The sequence below is a fragment of the Cucurbita pepo genome, chromosome 12 (genome assembly GCF_057944985.1).
Source record: "Cucurbita pepo subsp. pepo isolate OVF chromosome 12, ASM5794498v1, whole genome shotgun sequence".
Taxonomy (NCBI): Eukaryota; Viridiplantae; Streptophyta; class Magnoliopsida; order Cucurbitales; family Cucurbitaceae; genus Cucurbita; species Cucurbita pepo.
The window spans coordinates 3,362,722-3,385,218 of NC_141809.1; the positions used below are offsets into that span (position 1 = coordinate 3,362,722).

At 37.1% G+C, this 22,497-nt stretch overlaps 4 protein-coding genes across 4 annotated transcripts; 1 reads left to right on the forward strand and 3 right to left on the reverse strand.

Annotated features, from left to right (window-relative positions):
• Positions 1-1,314: 1,314 nt before the first annotated feature.
• LOC111806542 (uncharacterized) lies at positions 1,315-3,847 on the reverse strand. Its single transcript, XM_023691904.2, has 2 exons — positions 3,065-3,847; positions 1,315-2,053 (listed from the first exon to the last, which is right to left on the reverse strand). Exons 1-2 carry the CDS (start codon positions 3,605-3,607, stop codon positions 1,529-1,531), a joined length of 1,068 nt encoding a protein of 355 aa, XP_023547672.2. The 5' UTR covers positions 3,608-3,847; the 3' UTR covers positions 1,315-1,528.
• Positions 3,848-9,805: 5,958 nt separating this feature from the next.
• On the reverse strand, positions 9,806-11,185 carry LOC111807015 (transcription factor bHLH14). Its single transcript, XM_023692579.2, has one exon. It carries the CDS (start codon positions 11,041-11,043, stop codon positions 9,820-9,822), a length of 1,224 nt encoding a protein of 407 aa, XP_023548347.2. The 5' UTR covers positions 11,044-11,185; the 3' UTR covers positions 9,806-9,819.
• Positions 11,186-16,863: 5,678 nt separating this feature from the next.
• LOC111807016 (uncharacterized) lies at positions 16,864-17,957 on the reverse strand. Its single transcript, XM_023692580.2, has one exon. It carries the CDS (start codon positions 17,933-17,935, stop codon positions 16,988-16,990), a length of 948 nt encoding a protein of 315 aa, XP_023548348.2. The 5' UTR covers positions 17,936-17,957; the 3' UTR covers positions 16,864-16,987.
• Positions 17,958-19,649: 1,692 nt separating this feature from the next.
• Positions 19,650-20,368, forward strand: LOC111806506 (death domain associated protein). Its single transcript, XM_023691852.2, has one exon. It carries the CDS (start codon positions 19,720-19,722, stop codon positions 20,209-20,211), a length of 492 nt encoding a protein of 163 aa, XP_023547620.2. The 5' UTR covers positions 19,650-19,719; the 3' UTR covers positions 20,212-20,368.
• The last annotated feature ends 2,129 nt before the right edge of the window (positions 20,369-22,497 follow it).

Genomic DNA, 22,497 nt, shown 5'->3' on the forward strand with positions numbered 1-22,497 from the left:
TAAGTTATATTAGGAAACTAGAATTATTAAGGAAATGAAGTGAATGTTCTAATAGGAAATACCTGGATAACACTTGGAATAAGCTTCGAAGGACGAACTCAAGCATTTAACTTTAGGAACGAACTCAAGCAAGTAAATGGTCTTACTATCGGCATGATTAGAAGTTTGTGTTCTATATGATGACACGTGTTCTGTAATTCTGCATGTCTCATATATTTGATATGTGTGAGATGTTTATGAATGGAGTGGAGACTAACAAAGAAGTTCTGAATGGACAGACATGTGTTATCAGACATGTTTTAAGCCGTTATAAGTGTTATGTGTTTTTGTCGAGCAATAAAACTATTTACTTTTTTATATTACTTATTTTTGTCGAGTAATGAAACTATTTACTTTTTTATATTACTTATTTTAGCTACTATTGACATTCTTTATGCATATTTTAAAGGTTTCAATGCTTCCATCTAAAGATATTCTCGATATCATTATATGTTTGTTTTATGACAACTTTCATGCATGCTCGAAAAATTTCAATGTTTTAGGGATTGTGGAATAATCACATAGTGACATTATTTTAATCTCATTTCAATTGATTATTCTTACACACAAGTCTTGCATCAAAACTTAGTTCTTAAAGTTTTTTCGCGTCAAAAATTTTATGGTGTAAGTTGTCATGAAATTAGATTCATGCATCTTTTAGGTATGTATTAACCTTTTGGTTCATAACTCTTATTTATTTAGTTCAAACCCCTTTTTAGTTCATCTTCCATCTTGATTCATGGTATGCCATTAGTGCTTTTATGCTGATGTAAAGAGTTGGCTATGATGATTGAAATATTGAGTTCCAATGTCATTTTTTGTATTTGTTGAGTGATATTTGAAAAGAACTTTGTTAATTGAGAGACTTTGTATTGAGGAGTGTGAGATATATTCTTTGTAAACACTTTGATTATTAAAATTGGTTGTTACTCGTGGATGTAAGAGAATTTATTTTCTCTAAAACACGTAAATCTTTGTCTCTCTTTGTTTAATTTCTGTTTGTGGGTGTATGAGTTGGATCGATCTTACTTCCGCTTCCGTTACAACATTTTAAACGTTCTCAAACCCAAAATTCTCATACCTTGATTTGGACTAGGTCGTAAGTAGATGGCGAAACATAATTAATGGATCCATCACTAACATTTCTTAACAAAATCATTTTCATTACTATTTTTGTTTGGTTCTTATGTTCTTTCTTATTCCTTTCTTCCTACTACATCTAGGAACCATCCAAATCATGACAAAAAAAATTAAATGTCCCTATCAATATACCAATAAAGTAAATAGATACCTATCAGCCCATTTTATTATAAGAACTAAATTAAGCGTTAAGATACCATAAATCTCACTCACTAGGCTTATTTATAATACACTCAGTTAACTCCCATATGTTATTCTCTCAAAGCAACAACAGAAAGATAAAATTAGAAGGAGAAAAAAAAAACACATGATTAATTGGAAGGCACAAATCAGAGGAAAGCAAACAGCTTCATTGGTGTCCTTTATCATCTTCACCATCGGCAGATGGCGGCGGCGGCATGGGGGAAAACAGAAGGTGAATCCCAGGGTCATGGTGGGTGAATTTGGAGTCCATCAGAATGGAATTGTTTATCCCTTGAACATTGCTGTTAAAAAAGGCTTTCATAGGCACTCCATTGCGAGTCCTAATTGTTTTCTTCGTACTTTTGTTGTCTTTAAGATTGTTGTTGGTCGTGTCTTCGTTTTTGTTTTTGTTTTTGTCTGAGAGGAATATTTCCATGGAAGCTCCATTGTTTTTTCCTGCCATTGTTATAACTCTCGTGTTTGTGTTTGTGTCTTTATCATTGGATGACTCTAATAATGCTTTTTTAGCTCCAATTGCTTTGTCTTTGCTTTCATCCTCATCGCTTTTTTTCGGTTCTTGCTTCCCATTTTGGCCAAATTCAGCGCCGTCAGTATGGTAGCTTGTGATATCATGCTCACCTTGTGATGCCTTGTCCATCACCTTTTGGAAAACAACTGTCTTCCGTTCTACCTGTAAAACACGACGTTTATTTTAGGAATCACGATTCTCTACAATAGTATGATATTGTCCACTTTGAGTATAGGCTTTCATGGTTTTCCTCTAGACTTCCCAAAAAAAACTCATACCAACAAAAATCTATCTATTCTTTACTTATAAACTTATGATCAGATTCCCTCCCAACAATCCTCCCCTCCAACAAAATACAACATAGAGCCTCCCGTGAGGCCTATGAAACCCTCGAACAGTTTAATATCTCTATGTTTTGTAGTCTTAATTTTTTTTAAATAACTTTTTTTTATTAGAAGCGACGATGAATCAATCAATCTGAACTATTCAACTCAAACCATAAAAGTTAGGTATAACTTTTTTTATTAGAAGTGACGCTGAATCAATCAAATCTCAACTATTCAAATTAAACCATAAAAGTTAGGTATAACTTTTTTTCATTAGAAGTGACAATGAATCAATCAATTTGAACTATTCAACTCAAACCATAAATGTTAGGTTGAGTTAAATTTTTTTAAGATTTGGGTTGGGTTGAATTTTTAGAAATTTGAAAATTCAAATTTGTTCGAAAGTTTTTCATTTTTTTTATCGAGTCAACTCGACCCACCAAACTATTTTACGAAAATTAAGAATATTGGACATTTGTAATTGATATTAATGATGCAATTATGACAGTAAGTAAATACTTGGTACTTGAGCTTTATAAAATTTTAATGATTAATGTATTATAAATAAGTAGAATTCTTTTAAATAATTAAAAAGACAACCCGACATTCTAACTCAAAAATATAAAGTTCGATTGATGGGTTAGTACAAAAAAAAAAAATTTTACAAATCAAAGATCCAATTTTTCTATAATATGTTTGAAATTTAGAAAAGAAAAATGAATAAAGAAGTAGGTGGACAAATACTAACCTTTAATTAAAGCTTTTAAAAGTTCACTAATTTATATGATAAAGGAATATTAAAAATATAGCAATCAATCAAATTAAAAGTGAATTTAATTAACACTACCTCTTGAGGAATACTCTCATGTTTAGGCTCATCAATTGACTGCAACTGTGGCGGCGGTAAAGTCAGTGGTGACGGCGGAGACGCCGCACCTTTGGGCTTCGGAGACTGATATGGCGTCGGAACTGCCGGAATGGACTTCGGAACTAAAGGAGATGAAACCGGACTTGCCTGTTTGCTACTGTCTTTATTAACCAACTCATTCTTCGTCGGACTAATATGTTTCGCCGGCGACGGAAGAGCAGGTCTCGTCACCGCTGCAGCCGGTGGCGATGCGGCCTTTTTCACCTGAGGGGTTAGTGAGCCAGGGAGAGGCAACTGAGGCGGCGATGCTGCCTTTTTCATCGGGGTTTGCGGTGGCGATTTTGATTGCTGTGGGGTAGTGGGTTCCGCCGGTTCAGTAAAGGAAGCGGTCCGGATTACGGGCGGTCGAATCCGGGCTGGAATTGGGCGCGGTTGGTCCGTCCCTGGACCGGTAGTTGTGGCGGTTGTTGGTCGAGTCAACGAAGCCAAACGAAACCATGGACGTGGGAGCTGACCAGCCATTAAATTAAGAATAGCAATGGAATTATTATAATGGACGATGATGAAGAACTAAGGCGTGTGGAGTTATTTATAGGTGAAATAATGAACAGCACAAAGTTGACAAATGAACAATAAAAAAAAAAAAATAATAATAATAATAATCAACAAAAACACATTATATTCTTTGAAAAAATAAGAATTCCAAAACGTTCCCTTTTAGCGAACTCTGTTAGTTTAAGAACCACAACTCCATTTCAAAACACCTAGCCGCATAATTCTCAACGTTGGACATAAATGGATGGAGTTGTTGGCAGCGGGAAAGATACCTTTCTTTGTAATGGTGGCGTGGGGGAGAGGGAGGGGGGAAGAAAAGCATCAGATTCAGAAGCCACCATTACAGCTCATAAAAGGGAAAGGAGGCTTCCAAAGCGAAGGGCATCCTCAAAGGTCACCATCAAACAAGAGGAGAGGGTTTACTTTATAGGGAGCTACTACTCAATTGAGTTCTTCATATTATGTTCTTGTCTTTTATATAAGTAGCTTGGATTGTAGAGATGTAGGTGAACTTTGCATATAAATGTTTGTGTTGGATGATGAAAGTCCCACGTTGCCTAATTTAGGGAATGATCATGGGTTTATAAGTGAGGAATACTAACTCCATTGGTATGAGGCCTTTTGGGGAAACCCAAAGCAAAGCCATGAGAGCTTATGCTCAAAGTAGACAATATCATGCCATTGTGGAGAGTCGTGTTCATCTAACTTGGTATCGGAGCCAAGCCTCCTCGAAAGCAGTCAAAAATGACCAAGACTCCAAAGGAGTCGAGCCTCGATTAAGGGGAGACGCACTTTGTCCTTTTGGGAAAACCCAAAGCAAAGCCATGAGAGCCTCAAAGTGGACAATATCATACCATTGTGGAGAGTCGTGTTCGTCTAACTGTTTGCACTACTTACCTATAGTTTGTCTTTATTGCATATAAACTTAGAGTGGGAGGGCCGAGAAGTCGTGTGCAAAGAAGATAAGGAGCTGCTTGTCTGGGAGGAATACACTATTTTACAAATTGTAAACACTTGAAAATAGTCTCACCAGTCTCATTGGAGCGAGACAGGGTAAGTAGTAGATGAGCTTCTTATATGTTACGTTTGGTACCAAACTTATAATTATGCTGTCTTAAGGGAGCTTTCATTTATGAGTATGAAAGACCAAAAAAGAGTTTTAAAAAAATCTAGAATGTTTCATCAAAAATAAAGTGAGAACCTTTATTTGGATTATAACTTTGTAAGTTAGGAGTAGTGAAGACCAAATTGAAATTAAAAAATCTAGAAATTTTGTGGAAAGGAATCACTTTTAATAATCATGTTTTCAATAATCAATTTATAGGTTATTATAAAAAGAGAATCTAATCAAATTCACCAAAACAATTTAGGATTACTTAAAAAGAAATCCATATTAAAACATCGAAAATCCACCCAAAAAAAATAAAATAAAAGTGTCCTAAAATTTAATTTGAAGTTTCTCTATGTGGTAATATGATACTTGCAATATAACAACTATAGATTTTTGCTAACCTAAAGTTGCTACCGTCATAATAATACTCTTTTATAAAATTAATAAATATGAAAACATCATCGTATAATACTGGACTTACATGTTTCAAACTGTCTTTAAGAGGAGATATGGAATGTTAAATAAAACAAATAAATATTAAAATTGAAAAACATCCTATGCTAACCTATGGTCTAAGAATTTAAATACAACTATATTATGCATGTGCTATGATGTTTACTTGCAATGTCGTTGTCAACCGTACAAGAGTGTCTTGCCTTTTACAATAGAAGTACACATGGTTTGAGTATTTTAAGAAATACTCAGTAACTGACCCACTATTGGGTTACGGAAGGTAAACTGCAGTTCATGATTAGAGACCTATCGTTAAAACCATCATCATATAGGTGGCCTCTAGTTTTGACAAAATTAGATGTGTAGTACTTCCTGCATGTGACCCACACGTGCGAGCGTGAGTCTCTAGGTGGTTCGCACCCTCCCTCCCCTTCGACCCATCATAGTCGGGCTAGTTGTCCGTAGTCGGGCATCCAGAGGTCAGCAAACTCCTAGATATCATGCGAGACATGATCATCATCGTCATCATCATAGTGTCATAATTATGATTGTTATGCTATGTTATGTTATTCTATGTTGTGCTATGACATATTGTGGAACCACGTTTATGATGTTGATATGATGCATAAACCTCCATACACCATGTCATCTAAGCTATGTTATGTATGAATGATTCACATGCCTATTTTGTTATTAATGAAAGAAGGGTTTACTTGCATCATAAACTTACACCATGATTTTAAGCTATAGGAATCTCATGCATTTTTGTATGTCACGTGCATCACAATATTTCCCCGTTGGGTTAGTACGGACATGTACATTTCCATATCTATGTACTCCATTATATTATCTGGACTCCTTTCCCTCTGTGGCTCCAGCTGCGTGAGCGTGCGCTTGTTAAACGACATGCCCAAAAACGTATACGCTCACCTAGTGGGTCCATGTGCATGTGGGTCATGTGTAGAGAAGTACTGCACATCCAATTTAGCCCGACTAGAAAGCAGAGTTCAAAGCCATAAAATATTTTTATGAAATGATAGGTCCTAAACATAATTACATAGTATTTTCTGACCTCAGTAGTGGGGTTACTTACGAATTATTTCTTAAAATACTCAAGTAAAGGTAAAGGTAAGATGTCTCGCACATATGACAATGTCGTGGTGGCGGTCATGAGATTGAAGTTAGGCTAGATGTTTTCATGTTACATGTAGCCCTTAGGTTAAATCAGGACATTATTTTATTTTTACTTTATTTTATTTAAACTTCATGCTATTGATTTTCTGCTATGTTGTTTTTAAAGATTTTACTACGAACGTCTAAGTCCATGACATCGTTTATAAAATATTTCAAATGAATGTTTTCGCATGTAATAGTCATATCATACATGCATTGGCGACCATATTTCTAATAGAAAACAAGATCATTACAAGTATAAAAATACTTGGGTCTACTTACATTAAGACCTAGTTAGCTACCACGGGTTTTAATCTGGGCTCTAGGAAGTTTAAGTCTAAGTTCGGTAACTTCCTAAGCTTCTGGGAGGCTTTAAAGTTCCTGAGGTAGTTCTCACGCATGTCACAAACACAATTGAGGATTGGAAGTTGTTAGTGTCGAATGATCTCTTTGACGACTTATCTGAGTTCTGGGGGTAAACAAACTTTTCTTTCTTAATTATCTAACTTACATTATTTAGGAAGTGAATCATCAATATCTTGAATCTTGTAGGCGTGACCTGATCACAATGAATCCCATGAAAGAAAATTATGGCATCATAACTCTAAACATTATATATGTAAGGTTAAATGATGACTTTTTCACATGACCATAAAAGTCACACCGAATCTAGGAGGGCTACCCATGTGCCAAACAACTATTGAGTTTACTTGTGTGGTCCCTTGTCCCCACTTAGGACGGGTTTACGGAATGACCTTATTTAGAAGGCCCTTGATTATTTTCACACACGATAGTAACACTAATTCTAGGGTAGCCTCGATATACTATCCTATCTTATCAATATGGGTCAAGCTCGATGGTAAGGGTTCCTGAACCTATCATTAAGTAGGGACACTATTAAGTTTAATCTAAGTCACTCAAAGCACTACTAATGTAACGAAGTAAATGAGAAGTGTTCTATTTCTGGTGATATCGTTCATGACTACTAATAGACACGGTAAGTTATATGGATGTTCCTAAATGTCGTGGTTGTAAACTAAGTGCTTTAGCGCATCTTGATGGCTTATAATTTGGACTTCCTTTATCAAAACTTTCTAGATTAGCTCTTGAGGCTAACCATATTCAGGGAGCACCGAGGTTTAGTTCTTTGATTGTGTTTCATGGTCCAAGGATATTTAGTCTACTAAAAACATCTTGTCTTGAACATCGTAAAATCGTACAAGTTCTAGCACCCTATTCTTAACTTAAATCTTAGGTTGGTTATAGGTTCTACATACTTGTCAAAAATAGAGAGTTGTGAGTTCTCTATAGCCTAGCTCAAGGAAATATCTCACTACAACTAGGTAAGTATGATTCACTTAAGCCTCGAATGAAATTAGATGCATGAATTGGTATAAGTAGCTGTATTGGCATAAGTAGGATTTGACTTTTATTGAGACACTTTTTATTCGTCAACATCAATGTCACTTGGATCTTTTAGGTGCATCAGCATTTGACTAAATCTGTGTAGTTTGCTCCCCTATCTTCTATGGTAGAGTTTCTTCGATGTTGTTTAAATTTGGTAAGATTTTCTTCTTTGAGGACTACCATGAAAATGCTTCATCAAAAACTATATCTCTCGTTGTATAGCATCTTCCACTTGTTGGATCGCAACACTTCCACCCCTTTTCTTTGGTTATCATATCAACAAATATACACTTGAATGCTTTCTCGACAAAACTCATGTTTGCATCTAATTCTCTCTCTATTGACTTGTAAAACTTTATAATTTTAATTGATAGTGGATTTTAAATTTGATTGATATTAAATATGAACAGATGTCACCCAACTTGAAAATCCAGGGTTGAGGTGTGAACATTATTATTCGAGTTGTTCATGTCACTAACTTTCAAGTTGGTCCAAAATATTTTTTAAACATAAATTAACCTATCTGGTATGCACCCTTTAGAGATGTCCACCGGTCCCATTCCAGTCACCTATTTCATTCCTTAGTTGCGCAAAATCCATTTATTTTCACTATTTGATATAGATTCCTATATTTTTTTACCCTCTCGAAGCTGAATATGGCCTTAATAAAGACAATTAAGGTCAATATAAGGTCCATTTTCTCCATTTATGTTTAATTGAGTTGAGAAATTAGTATTACTAACTAAACAAAATGGACATTCTATTAGGAAACAACTCCTAATGATAAATGGAGAAACTTCGAGTGACGGAATTCAACCAAGTAAATGGCCTTACTATCGGTTTGATCGGAAGACTTGTCTTATGTATGATGACACGTGCCTAGTAGTGTTGCACATGTCATTTATGCTTTATATGTTGTGATGTGTTTTGGCTAAATTATAATAACGAGGTGTGATATTATGATGATGTTATATGATGATGATGTGATAACGATGACATTACAGTGATGATGTATGCTTTATATGTTGTGATGCGCTGACTAAATTATAATAATGATGTATGATATTATGATGACATTATTTGATGATGACGTAATGACGATGACGTATTGATGATGATGTGTGATGTTATATAACGTTATTTGATAATGATATAATGACGATGAAGTAACGATGATGATGTATGATGTTATGATGATGACATAATAGTGTTGAAGTATGTTAATATGATGACGTAAGATTGTATGATGATGAGATGGATTAGGCATGACGTGTTTCCATATCAAGATGACGTGCTTGTATTGAATGCCATGATGCATTATGACCGTGATTCAGTTTTCTAAAGACACAACTCTAAATGAAGTTAATGATTATGAGTGTATGAAAACCAACACCTACATGTTGTTTAGAGTAATATATGAACGGTGTCTACGGTTGTGTCACAAAGATAATTTCAAGATGAAAATTATAGGGACCTTATGCATTTTGTGTGTACATATACATTAGTATACTTCCCTATTGATGATGATGAGTATGAATGCGTACACTATGATGATGATGATGATCATGCCTCATATGACACTCAAGGGTTTGCTAACATCCAGACGTCACTACATACAGCTAGCTCAACTATGATAGGTCCAGAGAGTGCAAACTGTCTGGGAATCCACACTCGCACGTGTGGGTTGTGTGTAGGAAAGTACTATACATCCAATTTTTTTCCGGACTAAAAGCAACCCCTATGATGATTTTTAAATGATAGGTTCCTAGATTATGAGTTGCATGGATTTGCATTACTTGATTACAATAGTGGGGTCACTTACTAAGTATTTCTTAAAAGACTCAAACCCGACATCCCCGTAATCAACCATGCTTAGTAACCTACATGGCTAATAAGACAAGAATAAAAGTGGTGGAAAAAAAAAAAGAACACAGAAAAGAAGAGAACTTATTTGTGTGTAAAATGAGTAAGAAGGATGAGGCAGAATAGAAGATAGATAGATAGATATGCATACGATGATGGGAAGGAGAAGGATTTAGTGTAATTTAGATAAAAGAGATGCTTTGAAGGCTTCATCGGTGGAGAAGGCATGGGGAAGCTTAATCAAAACATGTTGGAGCATCAAATCGTTTACATTGGTGATGTTGGCGTGGTGAATGTGAACTTCCAGATCTCGTAATGCTCCCATCAATGTGGCGGAAGGGCAGCTTTGGTTATGGGACTCAACTCGCACCATGGCGTCCCCTCCTCCCATCCTTTTTACCTCCACGTCGAACAGAGTGCTGCCCTTCCCCTGTTCCTCCTCCTCCTCCGACGTCGTGGTGCTCTGTTTCTCCACCCCCTCCCCTCCCCCTTTCTTCAACTTCCTCACCTCCAACTCCAACTCCATCTCCTCCACCTTCCCCTTTAGTGCGTTTATGTAAGACACCGCGTCCCACAGCAACGACGCCTTGTCCATTCTCGACACGTTCGGCACTACCGACCGGAGAAGGTAGAATCGCTTGTTTAGTTTCTCCCTCCTCTGCCGTTCTGCTTCCACGTGGTTTCGTTTCCTCCCTCTTCTTTTCCCCGCCGCTTTCCCCACTGGGCTGTCGGAATTCGACAGCTCCAATTCCCCTGCGGACCCTGCTCTTCTCGATTTCCCCCTGCCCGGGGCTTCGCTCATGAACCCAATCTCCTCCAAATTGACGTCTTGCTCCAACAACGGAAGTAGGCTGCTGCTGTTTCTGAAATTGGGTATGTCCGACTCCAACACGGATTTCACCTGTTGGACTAAGCCCCAATCCTCGGGGATTATCTGTCGGGATGCGAGTTCGAGGACGCCGAAAGGGGTTGGGACGCAGAGGAGGGTTTGGATGCAGTGGGATTTGGCCTCCTTGGCTCTTTGGCAGTCGTACCGCTCGAGCTCGTCCGGGCCGGTGAGCCAGACAGCCGCACCGGAGCAGAAGGATCTTCCAGGAAGGCTGTGGGCGGGGGCGAAGGATTGGGTTAGGGACATCATGTAGAAGCACTCGAGGTCGAGGGGGGCGTCGGGGAGGAGAGGGGGGCTGTGGGAGTCTTCAGGGGAGGAGGAGGAGGAAGTGGAATTAGGGGAGGGCTGGAAGTGGCCTTCGCGCCATGAGAGGAAAACAGCACCATTGTGGTCGGTGGTGGTCTGCCAGAAGATGGCGTAGGCCCAGGGGAGTGGCTTTGTGTGGAGGAGGAATTGGAGGCGGTGGTGGAGAGAGGAGGAAGAGGGGGAAACCACTGGCTCCTCCATGCCTGTGTTTCACAAGGTAAGTGAAGTAGTGGGCGTTGTTGGGAAACGCCAGCATTTATGTTATCCTACACCGTGTTGAGTGAGATTAAGAGACAAAGAAAGAGGAGTCATTAATTATTAAATGTAAGCTTTTTAATATTCACTTATTGCATTCATCTACGCCTACTCCAAAGGAAAACACGTGCATAGTGCATTAAAATACTCAGTAAGTGACCTTATTATTAGGATTAAGAAATGCATATACAAGCAATCACAGGAAACCTTAAAGATAGAAAAGAGTGTACCAACGTATACTAAGGAGTAAGTAGTTTCAAATGAAACGACAAAAGAAGCTTGATAGCGACAATATCTTATAGTCTGCTATAGATAAGTAGGAGTGTTGAAAGGAAATTTTGTCACTATGAAATATGTAAATATGAAATTTAAGTATCCGTAATAAAAAAAATTGTAGTGCCTTTTTGGTATGGTTATAGGAAAGTTGTTAAAAAGGAGATCCTCAAGATGTATAGACAAAGAGGTCAATTAGTAAACTTTTAGCAAAATTTAGAGAATTTGACTGGAAGACAATATAATGCATGAAGCTGGTAAAACTGTTAATCTAATTGACGGAAGGAAACAAGTCATATTGAAAAAAAGTTAGAAAGTTGAAATTAAGGTTAAGTTAAAGTATATCTACGTGAATATTGATTTCAATGGAGAGCGTGAGCCACAAACCTATTAAATGAATTTTGTTGCTCATTAAATTTTAGGATAAGTCTCAAGGTTATGTATGGAATTTGGTGATCATTATACTATGATAAAAGGGCTAAACCATGGGTAGGTAAAATGTCCCTATAATTATGTTCCACCAGCTTATGGCCAAAGTGACCTCTAAATGACATGAAAATTGACTAGTCTTATGTCATGGTTAAAGGGATTATATATATATATATATATAGTTACAAGACCATTGAAATATGTTAAGGATTTAAATCAAAATTTGGGGTAATAAATGATCAAAATACTCATATGAGAATTCTAAGATGTTTTCGAGACTTTAAAAAACGACTCATTTACAATACTAAGAATAAGTATGAAAGATCATAACAAATTAGGACAACTTTGAAATATAAATCAAGAGGAAAAGTAGGTAACTACCTCTCACGACACTTCATAAGAAATTAAGATTTTTATTGAATAGCAAGTGACAAGATGCTTATGAAAGATTTATGTATGCAAAGACATGTTTATGACTCGTATGGATTAGGGTATATTGGTTAAGAATTTTTCATTAATTGTGCTTCAAGACTTAACAAGTAACTCTTAGAACGAGAATCTGAGTTATTCCGAGATTAAACATTTATTAGAGGTATATGATGTAACGACCCTAAAAAAAAATTGATTTCCACCTCTCCATTAGCCTCTCACCACCCTTCCCTCAAATACCTCGTCCACTTGTGTTCAAGCGGCTAACATAAAGAAGATTTATTTGGAGAGAGAAAAAAACAAAAATGGTCTCGAGATTTACATGGAGGGAGGATGTCTAGGGAAGAGTTTGTCATAGTAGGTTAGTTAGATCTTCTTTCCCTTTATCCTTATTTGGTTGCTTCGTTTATATTTTAGTTAGAAATTAAATACTAAGAACCATTAGTCATTTGTTTAGGAAAGAAAAAAAAAAAAAAAAAAGTAAGAATCCATTAAAACGGGCAAAACTATCTAACTACCTGTTATCAAAATTTAAAAAAGAGAGGAAGAAAAGGAAAAATTTGGGAAGCTTTTAAATTGTTTGTATGAAAATAATATTATAACAAACTATATTTGGAGAAACAATCAAAACATGAAATTCAATTTTTACTAAGACAATTAAGTTCATATTTAAAATAGGTGAAACCTTGGTATAAGTGATAACGAATTCAAATGATGTAAGCAAGCAAATTTGGAGCTTGATAGAACTTTCGCTAAGGCAATCAAGTAGGTAGTCTTACTATCAGCTTGGTTAGAAGACTTGTCATGTATGATGACACGTGTCTAGTGGCCCTTGCACGTACCATTTGTGCTTTATGTTATATGATGATTTGATGATGTTATATGATGATGCAATTACGTTATATGATGATGTGATGATGTACATGATGTTGACATGAAGATGATGACGATGCATGATAACAAGATGTGTGACACATGTGATGATGAAATGACTTAATATTATGATATTCCATATTAACATGATGTGCATGTATTAAACGTCACGATGCATTATGAAAACGAGTTTTTAAAGACACAACCCTAGTTAATGTTAATGATGATAAATATATGAAGGTCAATAAATGCATGTTACTTAGAGTAATGTGTGAACAATGTATAGAGTTGTGTCATAAAGATGATTTAAAGAACAAAACGATAGAGACCTCGTGCACTTTGTGTGTTCATATACATCCAGATACTTCTCCATTTATGATGATGAGTATGGACTCACATACTATGATGATGATGATGATCATGCCTCTCATGACACTCAGGATTTGCTGACCTCTAGATATCGCTACAGACAACTAGTTCGACATGATGGGTCTAGGAGTGTGTGAACCACCTGGGGACCCACGTATCACAATCGCACTTATATGATGATGTGATGCGATTGTGCGGCACTCACTTTCCAGCAACAAGTGAGTTAAGTTAATTCGTTCTTACGTCGCCTACGGCCAAGCGACGTATGCCCGAGCCTCTAGCCTCGGTTTAAGAAGAAGATTTTAGAAAACGAGGGCAGAAAGAGATTTTTGAAAGAGGTGTTATATATGCAAGCAAGAGACTAACAGCAACGGCTCACAGTATATAACTATTGATAGGGAGAAGTTGACAACTAGTCATATCCTTATAGTTCATTTTAAGGCATTTCATGTCTGACAAGCCTAGACATGATTTTTTCAAAACGTCACACTTCCTAGAAATACAAAAGTAAAACACTAGAACATGGAAAGACATAAAGGGTTTGGCTTGTCATGGGCAACACGCCTTGGACGAGCATGATCGTGACATCCTCCCCCACCTAATTGGTTGACGTCTCTGTCAACCGACTACTTTCAAACCTGGCGATGTGGGTGGCGGCGAAGTCTAGATCTTCGGCGCGTTCCCAGCTAGTTTCTTCCGTAGGGAGACTCTTCCATTTGACAAGGAATTCGTGAATCTTCCGTACAGGTCATCCTATCTTCCTGACCCTGTCGGCTAGAATCTCCTCTATTTCTTTGGTGTCTCTTTGTTTCAAATCGATGTTCGGTCTAGTGATTACATTTCGCTGATCGTCGTCTGGGTCAGGGTGATAGGGCTTCAAGTTGCTCACATGAATTACCGGATGAATTTTCATCCATGTGGGTAGCGCAACTCTATAAGAAGTAGCCCCGATCTTTTTAAGAACTTCAACCGGGTCTTCATGTTTTCGAACTAGTCTCTAGTCCTTTCGACTGCGGAATCTGATATGTAGGGGGTGACGCTTCTTGTCTGCCCACTTCTTCATATGCTTGGAAGCTTTCTCCAAGTACGTTCGGGCTATATCTGTTGTCTGCTTCCATTCTCTGGTGAAGTTTTGAGCTTGAGAGTTTTTTCCTGCATAAGGATGATCAATAACATGGGGCAAGGCCGACTGTCATCCACTTACAATTTCGAAGGGGCTCTTTCCCGTAGACGAACTCGTTTGACAATTGAAACAGAATTGAGCGACATCTAGCAGTTATATCCAGTTCTTCTGGCAAGCGTCGACAAAGTGACGTAAGTGTTCCTCGAGCAAGCAGTTGAACCGTTCTGTCTGTCCATCGGTTTGAGGATGATAGCTCGAGGAGATGTTTAAAGTGGTTCCCAAGAAGGCGAATAACTCGGTCCAGAATGTGCCAATGAATCTACCATCCCTATCGCTGATGATGCTCGACAGAATGCCCCATAACTTTACAATGTGTTTGAGAAATAGTTGGGTCGTTAGTTCAGCCGATAATTTGGGGGTGGGAACGAACGACGCGTACTTCGAGAATCGGTCTACGATAACCAAGATGGTGTCATATTCTCCAACTTTTGGGAGGTGTGTTATGAAGTCCAGAGACACTTTTCCAAGGCATTGTTGGCACAGGTAGAGGTTCAAAGAGTTCCGAGACTGTGGCTTTCTCGACTTTGTCCTATTGGCAGATGAGGCACGTCTTGGTGTACTGCATGATGTCGTCCCGCATATTTGGCCAGAAGTACCCCTTTTTTATTAAGGCATAAGTTCGTTGCCACCCAAGGTGTCCGACCCATAAAGTATCATGGCATTCCTGAATGAGCTTCTTCCTCAGTTCTCCTATTCTTGGAATGTATAATTTGTTTCTGTAACACCCCTAATTTTCTAAACCTAATTAGTGACGTCACCCATGCATGCATAATTCATTACGCGGAAGCTCATCATAAATAACCTTGGAAAAACACAACAAAGTCTTTCATAAAGATTCATAAATCCAAAACAAACCTATCTCCGAAAATAAAACCTTCAATAACGGAATTCAAAATAAATCTAAATAAAACAATATTCAATGCTTTAACTTAAAATAGTTAAATAAACGTAAACTCCTAAAAATATCCCATCTCCAACTTCCATGGGTGTTCTCAGCTCCGTCGTCAACCGTACATTAGCGCTTTGTCTTTACCTGAAAAATGTAGGTAGCACGTGGCTTGAGTATTTTATGAAATACTTGGTAAGTCACCCCACTGTTGGGGTTAGAAATGCAAACACATGCAACATATGAGCGGGACCTAACTTTTCATAAACTTTGCATAGCCTTGGGCGCTTTTCTATTTCGAGTAGGGTTGGGTGTGTGGTACTCCTTCACACACGGCCCATGTACGCGTACATGGACCCACCAGGCGGACTTGTATACATACCCCCTGGAGCTGACTTGGTCGGGCACAACGTGTTACACGTCGCCGGACACCACAGAACAGAAAAGGGCCCGCATGATATCATGGCAAACATAAATATCGTAATTCATTCTTTCGTATCATAAAGGGGAAGATTCTCGATGCACATGACATACATATATGCATGAGGTCTCTTAACATATCTAACATGGCATTACATAAGCAGTGCTAACATCGCATATACGTTTCTTACATTACATGGCATCTCACATGACTTACATTACATGGCATATTACATAACATGAAAGTACATTCCAGTTGCATAAACATCTCATGACATGACTCGATAATACTACGTGTATCCATGACATCGATCAACATATTCATGACATATATTACTAACATATTATTCATAACTTCACATAACATAAACAGTCAACAGTCAACATAACCCATTACGTTTCATAGCATAAACAGTCACATAATTCATACATCATATAGAGTCATATCACATAATAAAACATGGTGCATGCAGGAGCCACAGGGCATGCACAATCATACAACACGTAGTAAACTAACTCCAATAGTAAGGTCACTTACCTCGATGGCCTTGGCCTGAAGTCACTCACAACAAGTTAATCTCAACGGTTAAATACGTTCTATAATAACTACATAAAAACTTAGTAACCTTTCATAACATACCCTAGCTAAATCTTATGCTATTTATCAAAATAAACTCCCAACTCAATCTGTCTTTGATGGTTAGGAACCATACTAACCTTAGATGATAATACTAAGGGTGGAAACGACTTTGAAAGGGCCAAAAACCTTGGAATCGATATATTATAGTGATACTAAGCTGATAAGCCGAGCTGCCGAGCCGACCAACTAAGCGGTCATGCATATCATATCAGATCGTGATTTAAAACTTAAAAAGTGGATCATTACACTATCTTTTCAAATTCAATGAAATAGTTTTATTCTCACACACAATGAGCATATTTTAAATGACATACAAATTAAAATGGAATTACATGATTCTCAAGTCTGTTATGTTGTAAATACCATATTTTAAACATAAAAAACCAAATTAATGAGAGACAAGAACCCAGTGTTGACCATCCGCTTTGACTTTGAAACCATGGAGTTGAGCAAACAAATGAACTGCCCGTCTTACCCCTCGATTATCCGCAGCAGTAAAATAATCATGGCCGAATAAAACCCCACCTGGTCTAAGGATCCTGTAAGCCCGGTTTATATCGGACCAGGCCGAGTTAAAGTCGTGACCCGCGTCCACCTCGATCAAGTCCCCATAGATCCCCCACTCGCAAAAACTATCCAGAACCGACCCGGTTGAGAACGGCAACGGAATAACCGAACCGGACGCGTTCTTGGCAACCACGTTTTGCATGAACTGGTAAAGAAGTGATACGTCGCCGTTTACCATCGACAACTCCTTGAACTTGTCAAGAAAACCGGGCCACCCACGGAAGTCATCAACGCAAAGAATCTGAGTCTGGAGGCCGAGTTGCCGAGTTAACTCGGCCATGTGAGTCGCTGACGCTCCCAAAAACGAACCCACCTCGATTATAGTCCGTGGCTTTACTCGTCTCACAAGGTTCTCAAAAACGGCGCCGTTGGAGCCCCACCCCTTAATATTCTTCGGGTGCAGAAGCTCCGCCACGTGCGGCGGAGGGAAGTTGAGGAATGGAGATTCCCCCTTGAAGACCTTCTCGAGGATTGTTAAACGGACCTGTCGGTGAGGGATGGGTGGGGAACAGCGTGTTCTGATTCGAAATTGGCCGATGTCGACAGGTGCGTCAGTGACCTGTAACAGTTGAGGTGTCGAATAAGTAGGGATAATTTCGGAATTAGACGGAGATACGGATGAGGATAAAAACGACGCCGTAGAGGTAGAGGATGATAGGTAACCGAGCGCGTAGGTTAGCAACAGGATGACCAAATACGCGGTGAGCTTGGAACCGGCGGAGAGGACGACGGCGACGGCGGCCTTGCGGCGGTTGGCTTTGTCCCTCATGATTGTTAGAGATGATTGATAATTTTTGAGAGGGAGTTTGAGAATAAAATCAAAAGTCAAAGCCTTATATAATAATAATTATTTTCTATGTATTTGTAAAAAAAAAAAAAGGTAAAAATAAAGGATAAAATTAAATATAGACATTTTAAAAGTTTGAATGAAATAAAATAATATACTCTCTATATTTAATAAAGGGTAATAATTGGAATTGTAAGTTAGTTTATTGGTTACATATTTTCTATATAAACAATTATATATCAAAATAAAAATATTCCAAATAAATAACTAACTAAATATATATTAACAAAAGTCAACCTACATTATCAACCCCAATATTCAAATTTTAAATTCATTAATTTACTCGAAAAACATTCTTCATGTTCCCTGAATTTGTTGGATTTAATTAATTAATTACCTATTTTCCACTTTTCCTTTAATTTTTTTCTATTTTCTCTCAATTTGAATCCATCTCTTATATTGGTAAAATGTTCCTTTTAAAAAAATTGAACTTTTTTAGTTAATTATTATATTTCATTTCAATATAAGACCGTGCAATTAATGGATATAGTAACTATATATTGACCATATCAACGATACTTTAGTCTAACCAAATATGTTTGTTCGTTGGGTTGAGTCAAGTTTGAAAATTTTTTATATCTAATCTAATTGTTTGTATGGTAAATTTTTTCAACCAAAATAACTATTATTAAATAATTAATCCAATTCAACTCAGATTTTTTGGGTTGAGTCGGGTTCAAGATAATCAAATTATTTATTTAAATTTTTGTTTTTAATATAAGTAAAATATTAGCTTATAAAAATATTTATTTCTTTGTTTTAAAATATTTTTTATAATTGAATTTCAATACATATTTTAAAATACTACTTTCCAATAAAAATTATTTTCATTGGTGAAAGAATAAATAATAAAAATTTATGAAATTAAATAAAAATAAAATAAAATTTATACAACCATCATACTCGACTGACTCTCTTCTAATATTAAATTTTTTAGCAAAATAATAGCATAAGATATAGTTATAAATATTGTCACAAGTAAACCATCATCCACCCAATCATTATTTTAAAAATTAATTAATTAATTAATTCAACCACCGTTTTTTTTTTTTTTTTTTTTAATAATGCTTCTCATTCTTAGCCTTAAAAAAATATAATTGCTAATTAAATTTATGCACCCCAAGGTTTCTTAAACATTGGTTAATCATGGCCGTAATTATAAAAGATTATTAATGATTACTTATAACTACGAACAATGAACAATGAACAATGTCGTTAAGAAGTTTAATATTATTTGTTGATTATTAAATATAAATGTCAATATTTGAAATATATTCTTTTACGTTCTTTTGTTGATGATGTTGGCTCGAAATTTAGCCTCGAGTTCACGTCCACAACGTCCAATTTTGATGGTCTTAAATACATCAATATACTTTATTTTATAAATTTATTTAATTCTCGAGTTTACCAGATACATATGCTTCGTTAAATGATGAGATGGCAACATTAATACCTAATATATTAATTAAAATTTAATGCTTAATTTGAATATATATTTTGAAAATTTAAACGGTTAAAAGTTATTTTTTTATTTTATTTTTAAGAGGGATGGGAGAATAAATAATAAAAAAAATCAACTATAAAATTAAACAAAAACTAAAATAGTTAATTGACTTTTTTTATTTTGCTTTTGGGCCACAAATTTTCTGAAAACCCAAAAGAAGACCTCCAATGCCCAACTTGGTGTTAGCCACAAACTAAGAACCATGTGGGCTGCCTTCTCGACCTCACCGAGCCCGTCCTGCTGCCGCCTCCCGCTGCCAACCAGGCCGCCTCCGACACCTCCGGTCTCCGCCATCTACGCGAAGGCTCAGCCACCCGAAACCGACGCCGATAACGCCACACCAAACAACAGTAGCAGCATCAAAAGCTTCGGTTACAAAATTCTCTCGGCCGCGAACTCCACAAATTCCAAATCCCGCAGCCCCATCCGAAAACAGGAATCGCAATTGGAGACTGCCCAAATTAGTGGGTTAGATGTTCTGAGGGCACTGCAGAAGGCGGCCGCCGTGAAGGAGAAGAACAGAACCCGGCAAGGGAGAGAGCAGAAGAAAGACGGGCCGCCTCCCACCGAAGGGAGCGGCTCTGTTAACTCTGAGATGAACCGTAGAGTGAGGCCTCTGAGAATCAAGAACGATTGGGGCTTGAGACTTGCTGAGTTGGAGAAACGCCTTCAGGAGATCTCTGAGACGGTTTGATGATTCTTTCATTCTCTTTTTATTAGAATTGTCAATGAATTGTATATTCATATGTAGTGTTTATTATAATTGTCAATGAGTTCTCAACATCTGAATATGAACCCATGTTAAATCACTGCTAGATATATGACTTTTAATATTGTATGCACATTCTTTATGCCACTCCTCCATTTGGGAACCCTTCTGAGCTTTGTTCTGACTGTTGAAATAGATGAAGAAACTACTACTTCTTTGTCATGGTTAGTGTCTCTTTCTTGTTGTGCCTGTTGGGTTTTGTTGAGGATTGTTGATAGAGAGTCTTACATCGGCTAATTAAGAGGAAGTTCATGGATTTATAGCAAGAAATAGTATCTTCATTGGTACGAGGCATTTTGAGAAAACCAAAAGTAAAGTCACGAGAGCTGATGCTCAAAATGAACCCATCATACCATTGTGGAGGATCGTAGTTACTCGGTGTCTGATAGAAACCATAGGTCACCCACCTTAATAATTTCTGCACACCCTATGAGTCTTACAAAGCTTCCAAGACCCATCTCTAGAAGAACTCTATATAGATAGAGACTAAACTGACAGAGTCTTGCCATAACATGTGACCCAGAAATGATAGCCATATGACTCCCAAGCTTCCTAGGACTAGATTGTATCTGCTTGCTACATTCGTGAAACAGATAGGAAGGAGGCAATAGGGAATTATAATGGACAAAAGAAGAAACAAGTCCAAATAGGAATGAGTGTCTCATCAAGCTGCAGGAAGAGTCCTTTGCTTCGGACTTAAATACGAGACAGAGGTAAGTAACAAATGTTGAGGATCGTTGGGAGAGGAGTCCCATATGGGCTAATTAAGGGACTGATCATGGGTTTATGTAAGGAATACATCTCCATCCGTACGAAACCTTTTGGGAAGACAAAAAACAAAGTCACGAGAGCTTATGCTCAAAGTTGACAACATCATACCATTGTGGAGAGTCGTAGTTTCGAACATGACATCAGAGCCATACTCTTAACTTAGTCATGTCAATAAAATTCTCAAGCGTCGAAGAAAAAAGTTGTGAGACTTAAAGGTATAGTCAAAAGTGACTCAAGTGTAGAATAAAGGGTGCTCTTTGTTCAAGGACTCGATCAAGTGGAGACTATTCGAGTGTTCCATAGGACCTCAGGGGAGGTTCCATAGGCCATTATGGAGAGTCGTAGTTTCTAACAACAGAGTGACGTAGCTTTAGAGATTCAACCCTTGTTATATTTTCTTGAACAAGAAACACTTGATGTTTTCGTTACTGATAGCATAAATCTCTGGAAACTTTTATGGGATCAGGGATCGAGTCTTCTGAACATGGTCTTAAGTTATTGTTTTGACCAAAGTCATGATACTCTTTTATGAAATCAACTTATGCATACATTGTGCTCCTTCTTTTAGCCTCAAATCACGGCTATAACAACATTATAATCTGTTCCTAAACTGCTTAGTAATAGATGATGCACTCCTTGGATTTGGGGATCTCTTTAGTCTTTCTTGGTGCGCTGTAAGAGAAACTGTTACTTTACAGGTTTGTTTAAATTATTGTTAATTTAAACAAATCTTTGAACCCTTTTATGCCTGCAATAACGTGATCCTGTTTTGGTGGAATTCTCCTTACATTTGTTTCCATTTTCTTCTCTGATCATGTGGTAAAAAAATTTCCACTGAAAATGCAACTTAACAAAGATAGATATTTGTAACTCTTTTTTAGAGTTTCCAATTTGATTTTTTAGGTTTATTTTGATGGTAGGTGTTAATAATATCCCTAAACTTTCATACGTTTCATTTTGTTCCGAAATAACCCTTTTGGGAAGTTTTTCGCTAAAATGAAGGTGGAGAGAGATGTGGCATAGGTGTATGTTTCGATTATCAATGTTGCTCGTGAACTTTAGTGTATGCTTCAATATTTTCAAACCCTTAACTTTTGCTATTATTTCAAAATAACCATTGTTTTTGCTTTCTAGTTATGAGTCGGAGAAAGACACCAAAATAATCTTAGTTACATTCAAAAGGAAGCTGTATACGGATGGGAAAAAAATTGGAGATTATGGCAAAATATCGTTTCCTTACCCAGTAAAAAAAATTTGGGGGAATTTAACATTGTACGTAAGTAATCCACAAGGGAACGGGATGCCCAAAACATTAGGATGCGACTCTTTTTCTTTATTGCTCTTCTACTGTCCATCAATAAACACTTTCAATTGACTTATCTCCTACCCACTAAATTTTAGGGACATAAATGAAAGTTGGACCTATATCACATATACTAT